Here is a 23,166-nt window from a genome sequence, read left to right as displayed (position 1 = left end):
ATTTCACTTGGCAAAAACAAACTTAACTTAAACTGTAACTTTCTATTCCCGCCCTCGTATTAGACTTAGGTCAGGTACACGGGGTAGGCGTATCTAGAAACACCAGTTGAGTACGTTTAGTCAAATGTATATGTGTATGTAATATATTTTATTCATTTTAAACATCTTATGGCTTAGAAACCATATCAATGTTTTTACAGTATTATTTTATACTGCTGCTTTTAATGTATGCACTTTACTTAACTATAAGTATTGCAATAATATCGATCCATTTCTCTTGTATGAGAAAAGAGACTGATCAATAAATAACACCTTTTTATTGAACACGCCCGTCTCTTCCTTTTCTCTACAATCTGATGAGAATAAGAATGCACGTACTGACTGAGTAAAATAAATTGCCTTTTGTTCACACGACTCTCGAGATTTACTCTTGATTAGGGGAGAGCAAAGTTGTCATGTTCTATGGTTGTCAGAAACTAAATCCCTTCTTGTCTAATCAGGGAAGTTTATTCTTTCCTGAACATTCGAGAAAGTTTCTAGTGAACTCTGAGCTAAGCTGGCAAACCCAAACCTTTAAGTCTAATATCGACAGTAGTAGACCTAGTTAACGTCTGGTCTAGGCCTTTACTATTGTAGGTATTATTCCAATGCGCAGAGCCTATTGGGATGATAGGAGCTACACTACAACATCTTTCAGTATATATCGCACGAAGCACTGCGTAGGATTCCAAGGCGTCCGTCTTTGTTGGGAACTGTTTCCACCTGCTGGTTTTTGCAGCGATTTCATTTGAACCGTTTTTGTGCACATGTTAACCATTGTCTCATTCTAGCGCAACCAACCAGGCCACAGCTTTTCTTCCCAAGAGGCCTTCTAGGTATATTTTCAATTTCGCCCATTTTAGATTCCCGGTTTTCGATGTCTCTTGAAATGTGTGTGCCAGGGGGCCGCTAGTGCCAGTGATCCTGATCCGATCCTCGTCGTGGCGGCCCCTGGGGTTTGGCGGCCCTGTGCAGGTGCACACTTTGCACATGCCTAGGGCCGGCCCTGCTGGGACTGCCATGTCAACTTGGCAAGTGCACACGCTTACCAGTCCCTAAACCTTCCCTTTTCTACATATTAGTCACCCCTAAGGTAGGCCCGAGGTACCACTGTGAGCAGGGTGCATTGCATGTGAAAGGTCGGAACTGCCCTGATGTGTGTGGTAAGTCCTGATAGTGAAATACTGCCAATTTCGTTTTTCACTATTGTAAGACTACCTGTTCCTATAGGACAGAATAGGGAGTTTGTGTATATCATCTTATAAATATAACTGGCCGTGCGAAAATGTAGAACAATAAAGTTTAGTATGCCTGAACTCAGAATGTTAAAATGCATCTTTTAGTGAGGGTGATTTTTGCCATCTGTGTTTGAAAATACCACTTTTAGAAAGTAGGTATTTTATTGCCTAACCAGCCAGTGTGCATCTGCTAGGTCTGTGTATTGCATGTCTGGCTTTTGCATGACAGAGGCTGGAGAGGCGTAGCGGCCTGGGCTGCATTTAGAATAGGGGGAGGAGACTTCCTTAAACCTGGATGGGCCTGGTCTGCCTTTAACAATGCTGTCTCCACCTCCTACCAGAAAGCTGCACCAGTGAGGACAGAACTAGTTTTGGCTGGGTACAGACATTCTCTGTCTTTAGAGAACAAAGGATTTTTGTGTATAAAAAGAGGGGCCCAGACCCCAGATGTTTAGATCAGTGCTTGGAAATCAAGACAAACCTTTGCCAAGGAGAAGAGCCAGAGAAGCTGAGGATAAATACTGCCCCTGTGCCATTTGCTATCTGGGGTTGGCCTGCAGCAGCTACTTGCTGCCAAGGAAAGGAGAAAAGGACTTAGCTGTTTGCTTTGTCATCTCGTGAATGATTTCCAAGGGCTTGAAACTGAGCTTGCCTCCTGTTCTGAAGTCTCAGGGACACAAAGACCTCACCACCAGCTTCCCTGAACTTCCTTGCTGGGAGTTCAGATCGGCAAGAGGTGCCTGTTGTTGTTTTGGACCTCTAGAGAACTGTTTTTTATGGGGAGCTGGAAAATCGATGCAACATTGTAGAAGCGTGATGCATCCGTACCTGTTTCATGAGGCTATGCCGAAGGCAGGCGTGCAGTCGCAGCGCCTGCCGCGGCTTGAGAAATCGCCGCACGCCGTATCGAGTGCAACGACCTCCGAAGTCCGAGATCACCGCACCGAAAGTGACGTAAGCCCTGCTGTGTGGCTGGAAGAAACCACGCATCCTACCGGATCGGGCACCACATTGAGGCACTAAGTATGTTGCATTGTTGGGGGATGAAGTAAGAAACAGATGTATTAAATTCCCACGCAGTAAGAAATTGACGCATCAACTCCTCTCCGTTAAGAAACAGACGACTGAACTCTTCTGCGCTGCAGTAAGGAACCAACGCATCACCACCCCCGGAGCAAGAAACCAACGCATCAATTTCCCTGAGTGTAAGGAAGTGGCCCGTTTTGTTTGTTTGCGTGACGCATCCAATGAACTTTGTGAGAAAAGTGCCGCAATTACAACTTGCATTAAACTGAACAATTTCTACCATTTGAAAGCCTTATTTTTAATACTGTATTGTGGATTTTTGTCGTTAGGGCTTGTTTTAGTAAAGAAAATGATTTCTTATTTTTCTAAACTGGTGTGGTGTCCATTTTTAGTGTTTTCACTGTATTACTGTATATGTACACAAATGCTTTACACACTGCCTCTGAGATAAGCCTGTCTGTTCGGGCCAAGCTACCAAGGAGGTGAGCAGGGGTTATTTTATAAGTGTATCCCCCTTACCCGGACTAGAAGCAAGGGCCCTTATTTGGACAATGGTACCTACCTCTGTCAACTGGAGACCCCCATTTCTAACATTACCAATTTCATTTTTCAATATTCAAAGGTTATCTTGCCACTTAGGATAGAAAAGGAAATGCATTGTAACATCTTAAAAGTATAACTTCCCATTGGGACAAGATAGAGAAAAAAAGTGTAGGTTCTCTGAACTCAGAATTTAATAACACAACTTTTAGTAAATATGGTTTTTAAATTGTGTGTTTAAAAATTCCACTTTTAGAAAGTAGGCATTTTTTTTAACCATTCTGTGTGCCTCTGCCTGTTTGTGTATTGACTGTCTGGTTTTGGAGTGACAGGGGCTAGGGATGTGCATTCACTGTAGACAGCCACTGGTGGGGTTGAGGTGTGCCTGAGCCTTCCTGGATGACTCCGAGCTGAACTGAATGGGGCTTGGTTGAATTTAGAGTAGTGGGAGGAGATTTCCTTGCACTTGAATAGGGCCTGTCTCCCTTGCACAATCCTGTATCCACCCTGTGGTTATACTGTAGCTGTGAGGACAGACTCGTTTGGACTGGGCTCAGAGACCCTTGCACAAAGAGAACAAAGACATTTTGGGGTATAAGTATTAGACCTAAAACCCCAGAACTTTGGACTACTTCTGGAATAAAGAAGAAACTTTGCCTGGGAGAAGAGCTGGAGAAACTGGAGAAAGAGTATTGCCTGTTTGCTGTGTGCTGTCTGGTAGTTGGCCTGCAGTAGCTGTTTCTGCCAAGGAAAGGACAAGGACTATGCTTTGTGCTGTGTCACCCTGCTTGAGGAAGATCCCCAAGAGCTTGAGTAAAGCTTGCCTCCTGTTCTGAAGTCTCAGGGATACAAAGACTTCACTCCTAGCACCCCTGCACTTCCTTGCTGGAAGTTCTGACCTGCCTAGAGGTGCATGGGACTGATTTATGACTCTGGAATTTGTTTCCTGCTGTTGGGAGCTGGAAAAAAAACACAACAACAAGAAAATCGATGCATCGCTTTTCTTACGGCTGTTTTTCTGACACAGCACAGCTGTGAAAAGAAACTCCACACATCGCTGCACCGCTACCGAGACAGCGCCTGTCGTCGCTGCAAGAATAGACGCATAGGGGGATCCCAGCTGTAAAAACGGACGCAGCACTGCTCGATGCCGCCGCATCGGTCACTGTTGCATCCAGGATTTCCACGCATCCTACCTGTGCAGCAAGTTTTCCTGACGTATCACCTGTGGACCAGAACCGTCTCAGAATCAACGCATCACTTCCCCCTACAGACAGCATACAATGCATCACTTTGCCTGCGTGCAGAAGAACTATCACATTGCCTCCCCATGGTCTCAGGAACTGATGTATCTCTGGTTTTCAATGCTTCCCATCTCTGCAGCTGTTTGACCTTGTGAATTTTGTCGCAACAACAGGTACTTTGAGAGAAATCACACAATCATAGTTTTCCCTGGGCTAAGTTGTTTAAAACATTTTTAAAGTCATATTCTTATTACATGTATGTTGGATTTTTGTTGTTTTGGTTTTGTTGAGGGTAGATAAAGACACTTTTTTTTCTGAACTGGTGTGGTGTCCATTTGTGGTGATATCACATTGCCTATGGGATAAGTCTGTCTGCTCGTGCCAAGCTAGCTGAGCTGGGGTTATCTAAAGTGTGTATCCCCCTTACCCTGATTAGAAGCAATGGCCCCTATTTGGACAAGGGTACCTACCTCTGCCAACTAGACCCCCATTTCTAACAATAATGCAACTAAGGGGGCAAGAGACAGGACAACCATGGATCAAGATATGCCCTAAATTCCATTCTTTTTCAATCTTTTCAAAAAGGGTTTGCTCACCCTGTTACAGAGTGGGCTTGGCAGCTTGGTTGGGTTATATACCAAACCCTGGCGGGAGATTCAAGGCCACATATTTCTTTGCCACAAAAAGAAATAAGAAAGAGAGAGGAAAAAAACAGAGCTAGTCTAGAGAGACACTGCTAACCTGTCATCATGTTCATTACACCTTCCCTACATTATTCTGTACTACTGCAGAAAGGAGGGTGATGTCCAAATAGACCGCGTAGTCTGGTAAATCACGAAGAAATTAAAGTGTTAAAATGGATAGGGCACAGGTTATGCGGATGAATACTGAAGAGCGCATAATGAGATTACACGTTCTCTGTTACACAGGCTGGAGCTGATTTAATAGTGTTGCGGGCAGAAAATAATTAAATGATCAAAAGAAGTAAAATCAATGAAACACTTTCCGAACAACATCCCTCACAGTGCTGAAACCCTTTCAGAAATCACTAAGCCCGTATATCTAAATTTGCTGACAACTGTTAAAGAAACATTGTACAGATTTTCAAAAACCTCCACCGGCAACAGCAGAATGTACACTAACAAAGCCCAAAACAGTCATAGCTATAGCGCCCAAATGTAAGCAAAATGTTTTACTGTATTGATCCGATATGTTTTTCCTTCGAAATGCCATAATTATTTACATGTACATTATTTATAATAGACAATATTAATTGTGGGACTGTATTGATCTGATATTTTTTCCGTCGAAATGCCATAATTATTTACATTTACATTATTTATAATAGACAATATTAATTGTGGGACTTTACAGAAGCCCTATGGATGGCCAGCAGTTGCCTTGTATGGTTTATGTGCCACCAAATGAGATCTCAGTAGCCAGCCACCTCAAGGAAAGATGATAATCCTCTCCTATGGCCTTCAGGCACTCCAGGTCAACCCAACATTGCGGCTGATGCCATTGCATATACTACTATATCCCAAAGAGCAATTAATAGAACTCTCAGTGATACAGGATTCCTGCATGGGTAAATTATAGAGCTCTGAAGGATACAAGAGCATAACAAGGCAGCTACATGGTATACGCCTTATGCCAAATGGAAGAACGTCTCTCCCCAACAGATATCCTTCCTGACAGTTTCCGCCAATGGTATTTTGTGGCCTTTCTGATGTAATGCATCGCGTCAGTTCATTATGGTTCGGTATAGTATTTAAGATACATTAGTTCTAATTTGTCATGGATGATTTAAGTCAGGGTGACAGGAAGGCTATATATGGCTTGGGCTTTGCTGGGATACTTTGCATCTATATTTGTAAATTTTTCCATGAAGCGGGAATGCTTGACAGCACTGTATGTTACATGGAATAATGATTCCAATCATGACGGCGGCCTTGGATCACTTGCCCCGAAAGCCCTTCCATTCAGGCTGTGGGTAAGGCTGGTGTAAGAAACTGAGATTAGATTCTATCCTGACCAGATCCTGGGCCTTTCTGCGGGTTGTTCCCGGCAGTGCTGTTTTAGAATGCCTGCTGTTGGTGACTGTAAGAGACGACGGACTGGATAAAATATGTTTTTTCCTATTCATTTTATATGGGCTGTGTCGCAAAACTGTAAGTCTATTTGAATGGCTGCCCTCCTTTCTTGAAAAATTAGCTAACACTACTGCGAAAGTCCGCAGTTATCAGTTAATGAATCTTAAATAGTCACGCAAAGGAGGTTGGCATTCAAAGATATAAGTTATAGAAATATACATTCAAAAATATAGACTGCAGAAATTAATTAATAAACATCATTTTTTCATCCCTATGTTTGTAGTCTTTATTTTCAAAGTCTCTATTTTCAATGCATCCAATAAAGTTTTTCATGATAACAGGGGCGGCTCCTCCTCAATGGCGGAGGAGCGTTGCCCCACTGGCTCAGAGCCAGCTGCAAAAAAAGAAAACAATATTTCAATATTGTTTTTTTATAAGCCATTGGCTCAGCATGTGTGAGCAGGGAGGAGCAGGGACGAGGCATGGGAGGGGGAGGAGGAGTGCTACGTACCCTCCCTGAGTGCTCAAGTGTGTTTGGCCGGCCGTCTCAGGCTGAGCAAACCACACATGCGCACTTAGATTTCTCTAACCCATCTGCATTGACCCCACAGACTCCCTGACAGAGCGGAGAGTCTTTCTAGCCCGCTCAGGCCAACCCCTGTGATGCTCTGCAACGTAGGGCTTGGACATGGAGTCTGTGACGTTGTCACAGTGTCTGCTGGGACAAGGAAGTCCCAGCAACAAGGCGCAATGCAGGAGGCGTCCGGCAGCAGGTAAGTTGATCTTTTTCTTTAATTTTTTTATTATTATTGTCCCTCGCCCCACTACCAGTACTCCGACCCATACCCCTACCCCGGCCTCGCCACGTTTTGTATGTGGCGGCCGCCACTGCATGATAACAAGCCAAGTGCCGAGGGATAACCAAAAGATATTGGTTTTCAAACTCCGTTCCCTACCTAATGACTGTACTACTATCTACAGCAGCCTTGCAAAACATGTAAAACTCTTTTAAACTTAAAAAACAGCCGTAATAGAGAAAGTAGACCTCACCATCAGGGCACATATCTTACCTTGAGGCATCGAAGCTGTCGTAGGAGCCAACCGTGTAGTGCCTAAACAGCTTCTTTGTTCTGTCCGTGCGAGTTTCTGTGCAAAGAAAAGGATGGAGAACATGCTTAGCTATATGTTAAGATACAAGAACAAAAAGCAGCAGGCTGAATAAATATGTACACAACCTAACTATTTATTAGCAATTATGGAAAATATATGAGACCACACCTCACATCACACAGGGGATGGCACGGTCTGCATCAGCACCATTTAAAAGCACAAGCGTTCTGATGTCCTGAGTCACTTGTCAAAACCAGTGAAAATGTGTGTATCAAAAAATAAAATTAAAGCACAAGCAGAAGTAACCCAAGTATGCAGGAGCAACAAGGTGTCCCTGCAAGTGTCTCAATTCCCACTAAGCCCCTCCCCGTCACCACTACTGCCAGGTCACAGCAAGGTGGAGGGAGTGGTTACTCTCATAAATAAGTCCAGACACATCTTATGCCTTCATTTTTGAGAGTGTGGTGATGGTGCACCAGAGGGGCCACAGAGTTGTGCCGGGTGTAGGAATATTACCTGCACACCTGCGGTAACAGGGGACATTTAGGGAACTCTTAGTACACTTGGTTTTGATATCCATAATGTGCTTGGGCCATGCTGCACTTCTCACCACTCAACAGACTCTCTTCCAGTCCCATCTTTCTTCTACCATCCTGTTGACTTCAGACAAACTTGATAACATTTTTATTTTGAGTTCTTTTCTATGTTCATGTTGATTCTTATTTGTTTTGGATGGAAAGCCCAGTGACAAATACTGTAGTCTATGGAATCCAGTAATCTCGAGTGCATTTGAAGTTCTAGACCTATTGGTCCTCGAAAGCAGGATAATCTTCTGAAACCCAGGAGCGTCACCCCACAGGAAAAATTAAAATGATAATAACAGCATGTATTATAATTTTTTTTTAAATACTCTTCAGTAGAGGCTGGACTGCCCACAGAGCAGAGGGGGTGGGGAGCGCATGTTGGTGTGGCCGGCCGTCTGTGGCCGCCAAGCCGTCAGGCACCCTTGGCATGTTCTCCACAGGTTGTAATGCACAGCCTGGGTGGAGAACGTGCCCTGGTTCCCAGTCCCTGTCTGAGTGCCAAACCACAGTACTCAGACCAATCCCGACGATGCTATCAGCAGCGTCATGATTGGGTAGGGGAGTCTGGAAGCCTGGGTGCTTCCTGTTCCTGACCCTGGAGTCCAGGTAGCAGGCCAAGATGACAGAGAGGCAGAGGCTGGCTGGCAGGTATGTGATTTCTTTAAAAAAAAAAAAAATTATTCCCTCCCCCCACAACCCCCCCCCCCCCTGCGATCAAGGCCCTCATGCAACCTGCCACCCACCGCCGTTAAGTAGCAGCCGCCACTGCTGGTACCTTAGTGCCTAAGAAATAGGCATAAGTCAATGAAAAGTTGCTCATTCACTTTTTTAAAGCCTAAGGGGCTGATTTAGAGTTGGGCGGAGGGGGTACTCCATCACAATGGTAATAGAGTACCCTTTTCTGCCAAACTGAAGGTCCAGCTGCCTGATTTACAGTTATGCAGACGTTAACTATGTAAGTGACAGAAATTACTTTATTGAAGCACTTTCAAAATGTAGTGTGAATATATTAAGCAATTTCAACAATATTTTTTAAATATTTTGATTCGAATAATTTATTTCATTTTAGTTTTTAACTTGCCAGACTTGTTTCCATTAGGTTTTTACAGTTGTATGTCATTATCAGTTTCTTATGAAATGCACTTTATAGCTTTGTGTCTCACGTCATGCCCTTTGGGACAAGTAGAGTAGAAGAGATTAGTCATAGGAAGAGTGGAAGGAGATGGTGCCCCCAAATCTGTGTTTGTATCTCAGAAACATTCATTCTCTTGAAACTCCTACCTCACCATTGCTGACTTGCCATTTGGGAGAGCTTACCCATTGATCTGACAAATTTGGTAGCAATGGTTGCATCGCTCAGCCCCATTAGTTCTTCCGCCCGTCTTACACGATATTAGCCCTTGTTTTGTTTTACTGTTTTACATAACACAAACTTGACCCTCAGGTGCATGAGCACAGTCCAGTTACACAAGGAAACATTTATTTTAGTAGGTACGGGGAGATTAGACGATTTGCCCAGAATCACAGGATGCTGAGCCGACGCTGAGACTCAAAACTGGCTCCCCAGTACCAAAGCCACAGCTCTAGGCCAAAAGACACATCCTCTACCCAACATGATCCAATTTACATATATATACTTTCATCCTGACCCAATAATCCAACACCCTTTTTTTAAATTCCTTTTGTAGGCTGACTACCGGGTGCGACTTCTCCGCTAAGGCGTAGGATGTGTCACCCCAATGCCTAAAGAGCATTGCAGAGGAAAAACAAAACGATAATAATGAAACTTTATCATATTATTTTTGCATTCCTAAGTGCGGGGAGGCCCCTCCCCGCACTTATCTGACATAGCAGAGGCCAGTGGAGGAGTGGTGGCACACTCAAAGTGCACATGAATGTTTGACTGGCCGTCTTGGGCCTAGCAAACATTCATGTGCACATTGCTTGTTCCCCACCAGGCTGCATTACATAGCCTGGTGGAGTTCATGTACAGGTTCCCTGGTCCCACCTGAGAGCTGAACCACGGCGCTCAGACCAATCACAATGCTGCAGTGCAGCGTTGTGATTGGCTTAGGGGATCTTAGGGGAACCAATCACAATGTTATATTGCAGCATTGTGATTGGCTTAGGTAGCCCAGGTGCTTACTGTGACAAGGGGAGGCGACCGATGGTGACACGACCAGCAGGTACATTTTATTTTCTATTTTTTTATTTTATTTTCTACCCTCCTCCATCCACCACCATTTTCTACCAGCCGTCACTGCTGCCTACATTGGCTGTGAATAAAAGCAAACACAATGGATGTCAGAAAAAAAGATTTAGCACATGCACATAAGGGGAATTCGTATCGTGATGCATAAGGATTACGTAGACATAACAGTCTACCACGCGCTATTACTACAGAATAGTGGTGTGCTTTCTCAACTCAGTGAAGAAAGAGAGAAGTTAGGGAAAAACGTCAAGGTGAATATCATTAGATTCACAGAAGCACTGAAGATTGAAAAAAAAGTGAAATGGAGAGAGAAATGATGTATTAAGCATTTATGGTTGATTGGACCTCAGAGACGGTGGTTGCATCTTTGACCATTAAATTGTTTGGTAGCTACATAGAGAGACACAGAACAAGCATAAAACACAGCCAAGAGGGATAAGAAAGAAGATATCTTTTTCCACTATCACAAGTTCAACAACTTATAAAAGTACACTTGCCAGTTCATGCTAGATATTATTCTAGAATGGTTTTTGTTAGGTAGGACAGGAGCAACAGAATAATAAGGGAATGAGGCAATGTCCTTCATTGGCACCTCTGATGGAACTGACTAAGATGAATTAAAGTGCTGGCATTATTAAGTGCCGCGCTTTCCCTTCCTTCTGAATTCAGTGAAAGTGTGGCCTAAAGTAGACAGGGGCAGGTGGCATCCTTATCTTGGGGTGAAGACAGCGGAGTGGCCAGTACCTAATGTTTCGGTCAATCATGCCCTTTCCACTTCAACATTCACTCTCACTCTGTGGGTCAAGGATTTTGGGATGGGCAAGCAACAGCGGAGGCTTGTTAATAGGTGATAATGCCCCGTTCAGAGGGTAATACTACTTAATAACAACTGCAAAGCAGACTGAGTGTCCTCATAGACAATGATTAATTGGTGATTATAGTAAAGTGAGTAGAATGTTTTACTCCCCCATCAATGCTTATGTTACTGATAAAAGCCTTCACAAGTCTCTATGACTGTTAAATGATTTTACACATTCTGAATTAGTTCAGAGTTTAAATTGTTGTACACCAATGGACAGGTCAACTGCTTTCTGAGAGGAAAGTGAATGATAATGAGTAAATGCAAATTTAATTCACACGAAGGTGCTCCTAGATCGTAGTTGTCTTATATGTGTGAGCATTTCTTGTTGATATGTTTAATTAGGACTTGCATAGCGCACAAGCTGCCATTAGTATGGCATCCCAGCATCTTTTTGGGTGCTAAGGTAACACTTTCCAAAGGCATCCTTGCTCCGGCAGTGACGGCGTGAGCAGGCAACCCATCACAGTGCCAGGGAAAACCAATATATCAAATTCTCAATGAAATGTAGAATGTACCTGGCCCCATATTTTATTGACTACTCAATTTATGGGAGGCACTCTGCAGCTCTCTGCCCCTTAAACCATCTCTTAAGAGTGCAATATTTCATTCCGATGTAAGGCTCACAATCTATGCACAGCTGAGAACAACCATCAATTTTACCAGACGGACTATTTTGAAATGCAGTCATTCTTTACTCACAGTAAATGTGCAATCTGCTTAGCAAGAAAAACATATTGCCTTAGACTCAATCAGAAATGGTTAGGATTGCGACAGATTTCAGAACCTTCTTAGTCCACTCATCTTGGACTGTCAAATTGCTGTAAATTGATAGCAGATAAGTACTGCTGGATCCTCCCAGACTGCCCGGCCCTCACATTATAACGTAAACTAGGGGTCTTTTCACGTGTGCCACCTGGTACCGGTGTCTATTTATTCCTGCCACAGGACATGCATCGAAGGCGAAACAAACATCCGCCCTCGCACATGTATCATCAGTGGTCTTTTCTTTCTTATCATCTGATAATCAGACATGTTGGGTACCTTTAAAGGTGAAGCGGGCCTTCAACCCTAGCTGAAGTGCCCGTTATTGGGAAATTTGGACCCCTCTAATTTATTATTCTAATGTTTAGCTTCCTTATTCAGGAATAACACTGCCTTCCACAATCCTCTACTTCTGACCCTTTGAAAAGTGAGCTTGCCTGTGTGGGTTAGAAGCATTGAGGGATCCTGCATCCTTTCCATGCAGAAATTTGAAGCCAATAGGCTGGCATTGGGCTTACACTTTCCCACCCTGGATACACAGTTTCAAACTTTCTTAAGTAGAAATCTATAAATGTTTCCCTGTTGGGTACACTTTGCATTTGTTCATCTACAAACTTCCTTGGAGCTACTCAATAGGAAGGGAGTCCTTTATCACATGTTAGGCCATTGGGTTACGGCAACAGCAGGTAAGTCCCGCCAGGGCGCGATCCTTCCATCAATTGTCCCCATCGTCTAGCTTCCACTGCAGTCCACACACCGACATGCTATTGTTTCCTACAAAAGCTGCATTCCAGACACAGGCTCAGACATACAGGGAATGGGGACATAGGTTGCAACATGAACTCTACACTGCTTTCTCCCCGCATGCAATGCAGCAGAGCAAATTTCCCCCTATCAGGCGCACAAGGAACTCAGTGTCCAGTGTTGGACTGTGAAGAGATCACAATGAAAAACACACCATACACTACATACATACCATACCTTCCCCTAACATACCAAGCCATACATACCACACCATACATACAAATCATACTATCCCATTATCCCATTTTTACAATATAGTGTGGACTTTGGCTCCTCCCAGAGCACTTTATAGCTGACTCACTTCACGCAATTGAGTGTGTAGTGTATTAGTCCACCTTCTAGGAAGCGTTACCATTGGAATGTACGAGGGACTATTTTTCACCTAAAAAGTAGACTTAAACACTATATTGTCACATCCAATTCTTTATAACCTATATACAACCTGTTCAGAAAGCAACTACTACTTTTTCTCTCATCATTGGCAAACCTAATTGGTCGGGCTTTAAAGCGATTAAAAGCATTTGTGTGCGCCTGAAGGTTATCAAATTAAAGCGAGAACTATTGGCTTAGCCATTTCTAGTTTCTTATGTCATACCCCTTCTATTGTCTTCTCTTCATCTTCCTTACTACCTTATCTTGATCTATTCCTTCTTTATCACAACCGTTACTGACTCAATAATACTCCTCAATCTTCCTCCTCACACATTAGTTCGTTGTTCTCCATCCTCACTGTTCAGCTAACCTTCATTTTGTTCTCACCTCTTATGCAAGTTTCCTCAAAGTAGGGGTCAGAATTTTCCACTTCGACAGCTATTGCCAATTACAAGTTTCCGCACTGAAATGGGAAACAAAATGGGAGATTTTGGTACTTTCTATATAATAAATAGACCCGTCCTCATGTTTACCGGGCCTTTTTGCCGCTGTGAAATTTCGGCAGGTTTGACCTCACAGTTTTTTACAGGTGAAAGCTCCAGGGGCGCCGAGGTTCCCCGTAATTTCCAGGTGTGGTAAACTTGGCACTGCTTCTACTTGTGACCCCAGATATTTGTGCAAGGGTCTCAAAAATCCAGGGCTTGTGTAATCGAGCCTAATGCCATTGGCCAGAAGAATCTACTTCATTGGACAATATAAAACCTTAAAAAAGTCTTGGAAGGAAGGACAGAAACAGGCCAATGTAGTGGACAAGAGGTGGCGAAGTACCAAAGTATTCGAGTTCTAATCTCAGCGCCCCCTTTACTTAATGCAGTGATCCTGGGTAAATACATTTATCTCGCTTAGGAGTTCTATGAAACAGACTGTACTCAAGTACTATGCGATACATGTAGATCTGGAGATTTATATTCAATTCAATTCATGAAGCTTTATTCGGTACATATAGATGACCATAAAAGCACAACAGAAAAATTCCCATGATGCACTGGGCCAGGGACAGACTAATTTGCATATAGCCAGGTTCTGAGCTGGGATGGGGCAGTGAGCTAAATAACGGTGATGGATCAAGCCCTGATCTTTGGACTGGGTAAGAGTGGTCTGCTTAATTCAGACACTCTGTTCATCACCACCCCCTTTTCTGAATCAACAGAAAAATTCAGCATTTCATAAAAAAGTTGTACAGTTAGTACTAATGGTCAGAAAATTCATTAAAACACACATCAATTCACAAAATAATTTACAATTAACAGTCAGAAATTCATTAAAAACACATACTTTTCCTGGAGTTGATGCACCGGTTTAAAAACGTTGCAATATAAAAACAGACGTCTACAGATTGCAGGTTAAAAATTAAAGCCATAGCATGTTTAACTGTACGTACACCATATTTAACAAACATAGGTTTCAAGAAGGTAATACGAACATTTGTGTACAGTTTACAGAACAGCAAAAAGTGCAAAGTGCTCTGGATAGACACACCATCACACATACATGGCCCAGTTGGGTGTTTTTTAATGTTTGGATGGGCCACTAGATAATGTGCCATACCAAATCTAAGTCTGGTTAGCACAAATTTATGTGAATGCCTAGTTACCATAGTTAAATAAGAAGGGAAACCTTCCCCAGAAATATATCGATTATAAAACACGACAGTGGACATTATTCCAGTGACAAATGCCCGCTTCCTTTCAGCATATAACAAGAATACACTTTTCATTTCAGCTTTAGGTATCCTCGATGCTGCACCAGGGTCAAGTAAAATGTTCAAGTACTATGCGATACATATAGATCTGGAGATTTATATTATGACTTTGTACATTTTTAATTTTGCATATTTCGAGGGGGTCACACATTCATGATACTTTGCTGCGTTTGTTGAATGGCTCTCGGGTGCCACAGAGGGTATAGTCCCAGATCTCGAAGTCTGGAAACTTTATTAAACATTGGGAGGCCTAGCTTTGAGGATAACAAAAGCACATCTGGTTCAGTAGTGCCAGAAGACACACAAAAATAGATACTAGGAAAAAAAACGTTTTTGAAAGTAAACTTTTCAAAAAATCTTTAGCAGAATGCCACACCTACATCTGACACCCCCCGACAAAAAACATTGTAAGAAAATTCCCCTCTTGGTGGAATTTTAGAGCAGGTAAAACTTCAAAACTGCATTAAGCTGAGAAGTTGCTCGGCTTCCTCATAATTTTGTCAGTGGAACCTAGAAATGAAAATATATGGTTAATAAAGTCTCTGTCGGCCTGTCACTACTGCTGGTAGCCTGGACTACTAGAAAAATGTAAGACCCGGCTGGTTTGCATATATATCACCAGACCTGTATTCCACACCTGGAAAGAATCACAATAGCATCGTTTTACTGTAGTTGTTGTGATACTCACTTACTGTCCTCATAGAAGAGCTGCTCCATCAAAAAAAAGAAAAGAATATATATATATATATATAAACCCATGACATGCAGGTTTCGCAGAAGTCTCTGTAAAACTTGCATCAACCCACTGTACTACCTGCCACTCTACAGTAAGTAAACGTCTCGATCTGAAAATACCTGAACCCAGAGGTCTGCCAGTGCAGAGTAGTAACACTCACACCCTCGATATGAGTGCCCTGGTACAAAGGCCGAAATGTGTTATTTCGGGGGCCGTTATACGTAGTCCACTCCAAAGAGGCACTGGAGTCTGGTTGAAAAAGAGTAATATTACAACAGGTAAGTGTGTTATGCTAGGAAATTCGGAGTAAGACACACAAACGTTTGGGATAAGACATAATTCACAGGGCACAGTCTGAGAATCTGGTTTTTGGCGTCCATCATTCTATAGAGATGGTCTGAATGACGAGGTGAAATGTTCTAGAATAATAAAGTAACCTTTGTACAATGATTCACTCCCTCCTGGCCGCTGAATCTCCCCAAGCAGCACTGAGAGAGACACACTGAGAAAAGTTCAATGCCATTATCTGTGATGGGCAGCACACTTCTGATTAGGGCACAGGAGATCAAGTGAGCAACAACCCCTGACGGCTGTCTCCGCTCCAGTGGCTGGCATTTTGCTGCTCCTGTTAGCAAGGATTGCACCAATACACACTTCTCTTTAAACAGAGGTGTGACAGAATTGCTAGTTCTAAAATCAACCAAGTGACTGACATTGTAATGACCTCCAAAACAGTTGAATGCTGCAACAGAAGTCTTTGATCCACAGGCCTCCAGTCCAGGACCCTGAGACTACACTCTGGTTTTGAAGGCATCCAAGGCATTCATGCGAGGGTTAAAAGTTATGGGCCAGATGTAGGAGACCAAATACCAGTCGGTAACGGCCGATTTCGGCCGTTACCGACCGGTATTTGGGTTTTGTAATGTAGGGGGCCTTTGATTTACAGAATCGGTAAATTTACAGATTCGGTAAATTTACAGAATCGGTAAAAAACCGAATCGGTAAATTTACCGATTCTGTAAATCAATATGTAGGTGGCACTGTAATCAGTGTCACAGGCCCTTACCGAATCGTTATTTACCATGGAATACTATTCCATGGTAAATAATGAATTCCTGTGTACATGCACATCTGTGCATGTACACCTGTGCCATGTAGCACACATACATGCCCTAAGGGCACACAAGCCTGAAACAGGGGTGCAACAGGGTGTCAAAATGACACCCTGTCCCCCTTGCAAAATCGGTATTTTTACCGATTCGGTAATTACCGAATCGGTATTTGCTATTGATTCCTATGGGCTTGAAGGCCCATAGGAATCAATGCCAAATACTGATTCGGTAATTACCGAATCGGTAATTACCGAATCTTACCGATTCTGTATTTTTCCCGAATTTTTTACCTACATAGTAATTACCGATTAGTAAATACCGAATCGGTAAAATTCGGTATTTACCATTCGGTAATTTGCTATTACCTACATCTAGCCCATGGATTCCAGCTCTGATTTTTATGGACAAGGACGTATTTGTCATGACCCATTTTAGCTCACATCCTGGGCTGCGATGAAGGTTTGAAGGTGAGAAAGAAGAAGGTCGCAAACGTGAGTCAAACAGTGATACAAGGAGAAGCTTTGATGATAAAGAACCTGCAAGAAAGACAGGAATTGAAGGGTGGGGGAGACAAGGGCCGAAGTGGGCTCCAGACTAGGCAGCCTTGGCATTCAGCAGCCCTGGTGGCAGTCCTTGAAAAAAAAATTGCCTTCTGCACTTTATTTATTTATTTGTTTCTGAATTAAGCACTTGGTTGTACCTTATCTTAAACCAAGGAATAAAGACACATCCCTCAGAGAAATAACCAGCCTGTGCAGGGGTCGGGGTTACAAGCTGTGTGCAGTTTATCACAGCTGGTAATTACCAGCACCATGAAACCTGCACCTCTGCTGTTTTTCCCAAGTGCACATTGGCAGAGCAAACCTGCTGATTTGTCTCTGATAAAATACCTGGACATGGAGAAGGCACCAAAAAGCCACCAGCTGTGTCTGATTGTGAAGAGCTTATCTCAAAGTAGGAGATAAGTGTTGCAGCTGTCTAAGTCCGAACCACAGGGCACTGCATTTTATCATTCTGGCTACGTCCTGGAAGCCAAAGTGTGAAGCAAGGTCAGTATAAACTCGTACTGCAAAACGATAGCTGCACCTTCATGAAAATATGCATCACAAATGGTACACATTAATCCCACTGTGTACTATGCATAAGGTTTCTATACACTAATACCAGTGCCTTCAACAATCCTAACGTACATCTACAAGTTTACACCTACATTTTTGGTGTCAGATGTATGATTCCAAGAGTACTACTGGAAATGTGCAACAGTTGCTGGGGCTCTCCTGGACAATTTTTCTAAATTCCTACCAATGTCTACACACGTCACAGCAATTACACCCGCAGAACTTTAATACAAGCACACAAGATAAAACGTCTCACAGTGCATTACTTGCATCTAACAATGGTTTCCATAAGGGGCGTGCATATTCTCTTACAATTCCACTAATATGGGGTCTGTACTCTGCACATTTCCATTCTGGAAAATAATTTACTGCTACCCTTGACAATAGTTCATTTCTGGGGGGAAATTTACAAACCTTTACAAACACCAATAAACAAGTAGGTTTTGTGTATTCCCAAACGTACAGGTGACCTACACTGAAGGTTCCCAGCCCCCCTCCCCAAACATCCCCTCTGCAGAGCATGTGCTACAAGACAACCTTATGCGTAAATCTTTCTTGAATCTCAAATTTGTGAATGGTTAAAGTGGCTTTTAAAAATGCGCTTACTAAAAAGGACTTATGTATACATAAGGTGAATTATCTCCTAATACTCATTATTCTCTTTGCAGTCTGTCAGCTGCCGGAAGACGAGTTTTAAAGAGACAAACTGTTATGTGAATCTGATATCTCTGGTTTAAGTATTTTACGTTTTTAATGGGAACATTACATTTATACAGTATTTTTTTTACAGTCTTGTTTCTTTGAGTTAATCAATTTTTTTCTATCTTTTGGAAACAATATTTAAGAAAGCTTAATTTTAAATTTTCTTTCAAGATCAAATCAATATCATTTTGATCCGTTGTCACAGGACCCATAAAAGGAGTGGGGCCCATAGGCCGGTGCCTACTCTGATAATCTGGAACTGCTTCCCATGAATGGACTGCGCAGCGCACCGTAGGTCAGGCGCACATCCCGACAACTCTTGTTTCTGTGCGCGCTGAATCATGGGCTTTTCTCAGTAACACTCAGCCTCCCGCACCAGTTTCTCTAATGAGGGGGTTTCTCGTTAGTGTTTCCCCGGCCCCAGGAGGCTCTTTTTGCCTCCCTTCTGTGCTCAGTGGCGACTGCAGCCACCAGAGTGCGAGGAAATTGATGGAAATCAAAGCTCCATTCATTAGACAGGTAAGAAAAAGCCCAGGAGGGATTTATATTGTAACCATTTCATTGTATGCAGGCAAATTGATCACACTGGCCCATTTAAGAAGCTTCTTTCAGTTCCTGGGGTGTTTATGTAGGCCAGTATGTCACTCACTATGCTCTGTTCGCGATGGAGCCATATGCACAGACCGCGTGCAAAATAAATGTAGTTGGCTACAATAACAGAAATGAAATACGACTTTGAACAGAAGGTATCTGTCATGACTCTAAATTGTTTGCTGTCCCGATAACCTGTCTTGGTGTTGTTTTCTCTTCCCTTATCATTGTTTCACCTAGCATGCCTCCACTTCACTGGGAGGCTAGCATTCAACATTGTCTGCCTTCTATTAGAAGTTTCCAAATGAACCTCATTTGTATATTTCCCAACCCAAGATGGAGGCCTGCCTTCCTTCCTTCACCAGTGCAATATGCCTTCCATTGTGGCATATTTTACCATCAGAGTGAAACTTGGCAGAGACAATACCTAATTAATACCTTCTGTTAGACGTTTCTGAACGAACTACAGTTTTATATTTCCCAACCCAAGATGGCGGCCTTCCTTCCTTCACCAGTGCAATATGCTTTCCATTGTGGCATATCTTACCCTCAGGGTGAAGCTTGGCAGCGACAATCTCTAAAAGAAAGTTCTTAGTTTAGCTTCATTGCATCTCATCATTATTTGCTCTTGCTTGCTGCCAACATCTCAAAATGCTATTCTTTGCTTATTTTCTCCTGCCGCCTCAAGTTAATGGTTCTTGTTGGTGTTCGCAACAGTTTACCAGAGCTCTGCTTTGCCTTAAAACAGAAGTTAATCCAAGCTTTTGCCTCATTTTCCTCTTTACTTTCAGCAGTCTTTTTCCAGATATCTTTCAGGTGCTCCTGCGATCTGTCGGGACTATAAGATGGCGGCTTGAAGTAGTGACCCCTATACCAATTCATGGTTCCTTGATGGCCGGTTCCCACAATATCCTTTGACAACTATTAAAGAATTAATTTTGAGCCACCATACACTGCTACCCTGATATGTGTATAGTTACCTCGTTTTTATGTCTTGTTTGACTTTCTTACATTGGCGTCCTTATCTGCTGAGTCTATCCCAGTGCGCTTCATTTAGATGCCCCATTCATCCCATCGCCAGCGTATGGTTAATCTCTTAGGCGCACAGTCTCAGTCTGCACCACAGTGCACACTTAACTGGTCGTAACTGGTGTAAAGTAAGAATGAGTGTGCTAAGTTAAGGAAAGAATGCACTGTATCCAGTGACAGTTTGCTTCCTGCACTGGAGAGAGGACACCACTGAAACAGTGGTGAGGGCGCATCAGCATTTTGCATCCAAGGCCCATCATTCAATCCAACAGACCATACATCATCTTCAAGAGGAGCCAAGATTCCACACACCTGCAGATGTCTGAAGGGAGACTCCCAGGGGCTACCTGAGACACCCAAGCTCCTGTTCTAAGAATCATCCTTTTAAGGGGGGGTCACAGTTGTGGCACTTGAAGGCCTCTGTCCCTTAGCTTTCGCAAATGTTCTGGATATGCCGTCCACCATATTACAAGTGCCATAGAATATAATTCACTTGTAATTAGTCCAACTGGACATCTGCCTTGTTTGTAATGGAGTATACCAGTCACTAAAATATAAATAAGACCCATAGACGTTAATATGTGTGGCAAGGCATGCAGATTTCAGGCAACTCCTGACATCAGTGGACTGAGCTGGCTGTGAAAACTCTGCCCTACACTACGTTGCTGGAAAAGGGAGTGATACTGTGTACCTCTTCACAGGAAAGCAAGTGTAGTTAAATAGAGCATAGGTGATTCAGTGGCACTGTATCTCAACTTTATGAGTACAAACTAAAGAGAGGTCAATGATTAGTCCTGTGTATTCTCGTTCTGTACGAGAGCCAGTGCATTGTTGTAGAGTAGAGACCAATGAGTGGTCCGGAACAGCCCATTTTTGTAGGACACCAAGTGCATTATCATAGAGTAGAGCTCAATGTGTAGTACTGTGTTGAGCTAGGCCCTCTGTGCAGGTTGCCATTGCGCAAACCTTTTACCTTCACTCCTGTTTGCTAAAATTCGTTTTTTGGCTCTCGGACTCTGAGCACCTTACCACTGTTACCCACTGTTACAGTGCCGGTGCTCTCTTCTTTTATTTAATGTACTTTTGAGCCCCTAGTAAAGTGGTATTACATGTACCCGGGACCTGCTACTGGTGGGCCTACAGGAATTATTGTGCCACCCACTTAAAAAGCCCTTTTAAAACTTAATTCAGGCCTGCCATTGCAGCCTCTGTGCAGTTTTACACTGCCAATTCTACCTAGCAAAACAAACCTTTTACCAGGCCTAAAACTCCCTTTATAAGACATATAAGCTACCCCTACTGTAGGCCCTAAACTACCATACGGCAGGGTATATTACACTTAAAAAGTTGGACATGTAGTTTTCAGTCTTACATGTCCTGACAGTGAAAACCCCCTAAATTCGTATTTCGCCACTGTGAGGCCTATCTCCCCCTAAGATGAGTATGGATTACCATATTACATTTAATAAGTGATAATTTGTGTTTGAAAACAGGTAGAAAAGTCATGTTTGGTCTCTACAGATGTGTAATTTAAAATCCTCTTTAATGGTAAAGTTGGATTTTAAGTCACAGTTCTGAAAATGCCACTCTTAGAAAGTTAGCATTTTCTTGCCCTAATAATTTAGTGCCTGCAGCTTGATCCTGGGTCACATGACTAGGCGTAGTTGGCCTGCATGTATTTCGCTCAGATAGTGACACTAAGGGAGGCTAGGTGTTGTGAGGATGTGGCTACTTGCCAGAATGGGAGGGTTGGAGCTGTGCACAGCCCTACTTATATTTCAAAGGAGCTCCTTCAGCAAATTAACAAAGGACTTCACAATAGTCTTTTGTCTAATACCATGTACCCTAACCTATGGGCTCTTATTGCCTACTTAGACTTGACTTGTAAGTATTAAAAAGGAAGATTTAGTGGGTAGCATAATGAGTTCTACTGCCTACTAGTAACATTTAATTTACAGGCCCTGGGAACATGTAGTACCATAGACTAGTGACATTCTAATAAATTATACGGTGTAGGCCAATTTTACTATGTTTTACCCTCCCCCATCAAAAGAGAGGAAAGTATGAAATGTTATTGTGATTTCAGCAAACTGCAAAAAACATAGTGAAATAAAGACATGCCATGATGTGAACAAATGTCACCGCCTAACAAGGCATCTGCTCACTCCCTAGGTGGCTAATCCCCCATCAGTTATGTGTAATAAGCCTATAGAAGTGCATGCCTAATTACATTACATTTAACTCACAGCACTATACTGATTTTTTAAATGTAACACAACATTACAAAGAAAAAGTAAGGTGTGTGGAAGGCAAGTAAATGTCAGCTGCACTCTGTGCTTGATGTGCTATTCTGTACAATACTCCGTCCATCGTCCCCTTTGGTTTCGCTTTGTTCACCCTTTGTTGGCAGGATATGCCAAGACGTGGGTCCCTTGCTCACTTTGCCACTGGATTCAAGCTAGCCTAGCTGATGACGGCGATTAGCCAGAAACCGGTCCCAGGAAGCTTGTTTCCGATCCAGGGAAGACATTGCTTGGCAGTTCGGGCTGGACTGTTCCCATGAGGCACAGGGTAAGACTGATTTGCATATGTCTGAACTGGGGTGGCCGAGTGAGCTAAAGAATGATGATGGATTAAACCCAGATCAGTAGACTGGAGGTGAATGCTTGCAATGTTTAACACTCCGTCCATCATCCCCTTTAGTTTTGCTCTGATGTCCGGTGGCATTGCCCAGATATAATTAGAGATGGAGGGAACGTGCTATATTTTTTGTCTACAATTTTATTTGTCTCACATTGTTGCAATGGTCTGCAATCCCTGTCACCCACTGGACTGGCATCTTTCCCTGCACCCTCACACCTTTTGCGACATCTTTCTGGTTTCCACGCAGAGGGGAGGTGCTACTCACTGGGTCACACTACCTACAGGTGGGGAGTGAGGTGAGTGTGTTTACTGGAGGACCCCATTCAGAACCTCCCTACCCCCTCCCTTGAAGAGATGGGTCAACATCTCACCCGGCTTGAAAACCAGCTAGCTATTGTTATGAAGGGGTTCAACGAAATCCTAACCAACTTCGCCTCGCTCCATAAACCACAACAAAATCCCTACTACACCCCCACTGTCAACAACCCAACTCACCAATGGTGCTCCATGACTCCCCTTCACAGAGATACCCTAACCCCCCCTCAAATCAAAATCGGTACCTAGACCGTAGCAGCAGAACCAGAATA

At 43.0% G+C, this 23,166-nt stretch overlaps 1 protein-coding gene across 2 annotated transcripts in view; it reads right to left on the bottom strand.

Moving 5' to 3' along the window:
• The window catches only part of SHANK2 (SH3 and multiple ankyrin repeat domains 2), a 3,078,421-nt gene that overhangs the window by 675,430 nt on the left and 2,379,825 nt on the right, over nt 1-23,166 (bottom strand). For both annotated transcript variants that reach the window (XM_078684305.1, XM_078684307.1), the window contains one exon: nt 7,251-7,326. In XM_078684305.1, the coding sequence (XP_078540431.1) occupies nt 7,251-7,326 (76 nt within the window). The remainder of the gene's footprint in view (nt 1-7,250; nt 7,327-23,166) is intronic.

The sequence above is a fragment of the Lissotriton helveticus genome, chromosome 3_2 (assembly GCF_964261635.1).
Source record: "Lissotriton helveticus chromosome 3_2, aLisHel1.1, whole genome shotgun sequence".
Classification (NCBI taxonomy): Eukaryota; Metazoa; Chordata; class Amphibia; order Caudata; family Salamandridae; genus Lissotriton; species Lissotriton helveticus.
Note: the sequence above shows the minus strand (reverse complement) of the source record. Positions and strands in the feature narration are given on the sequence as shown.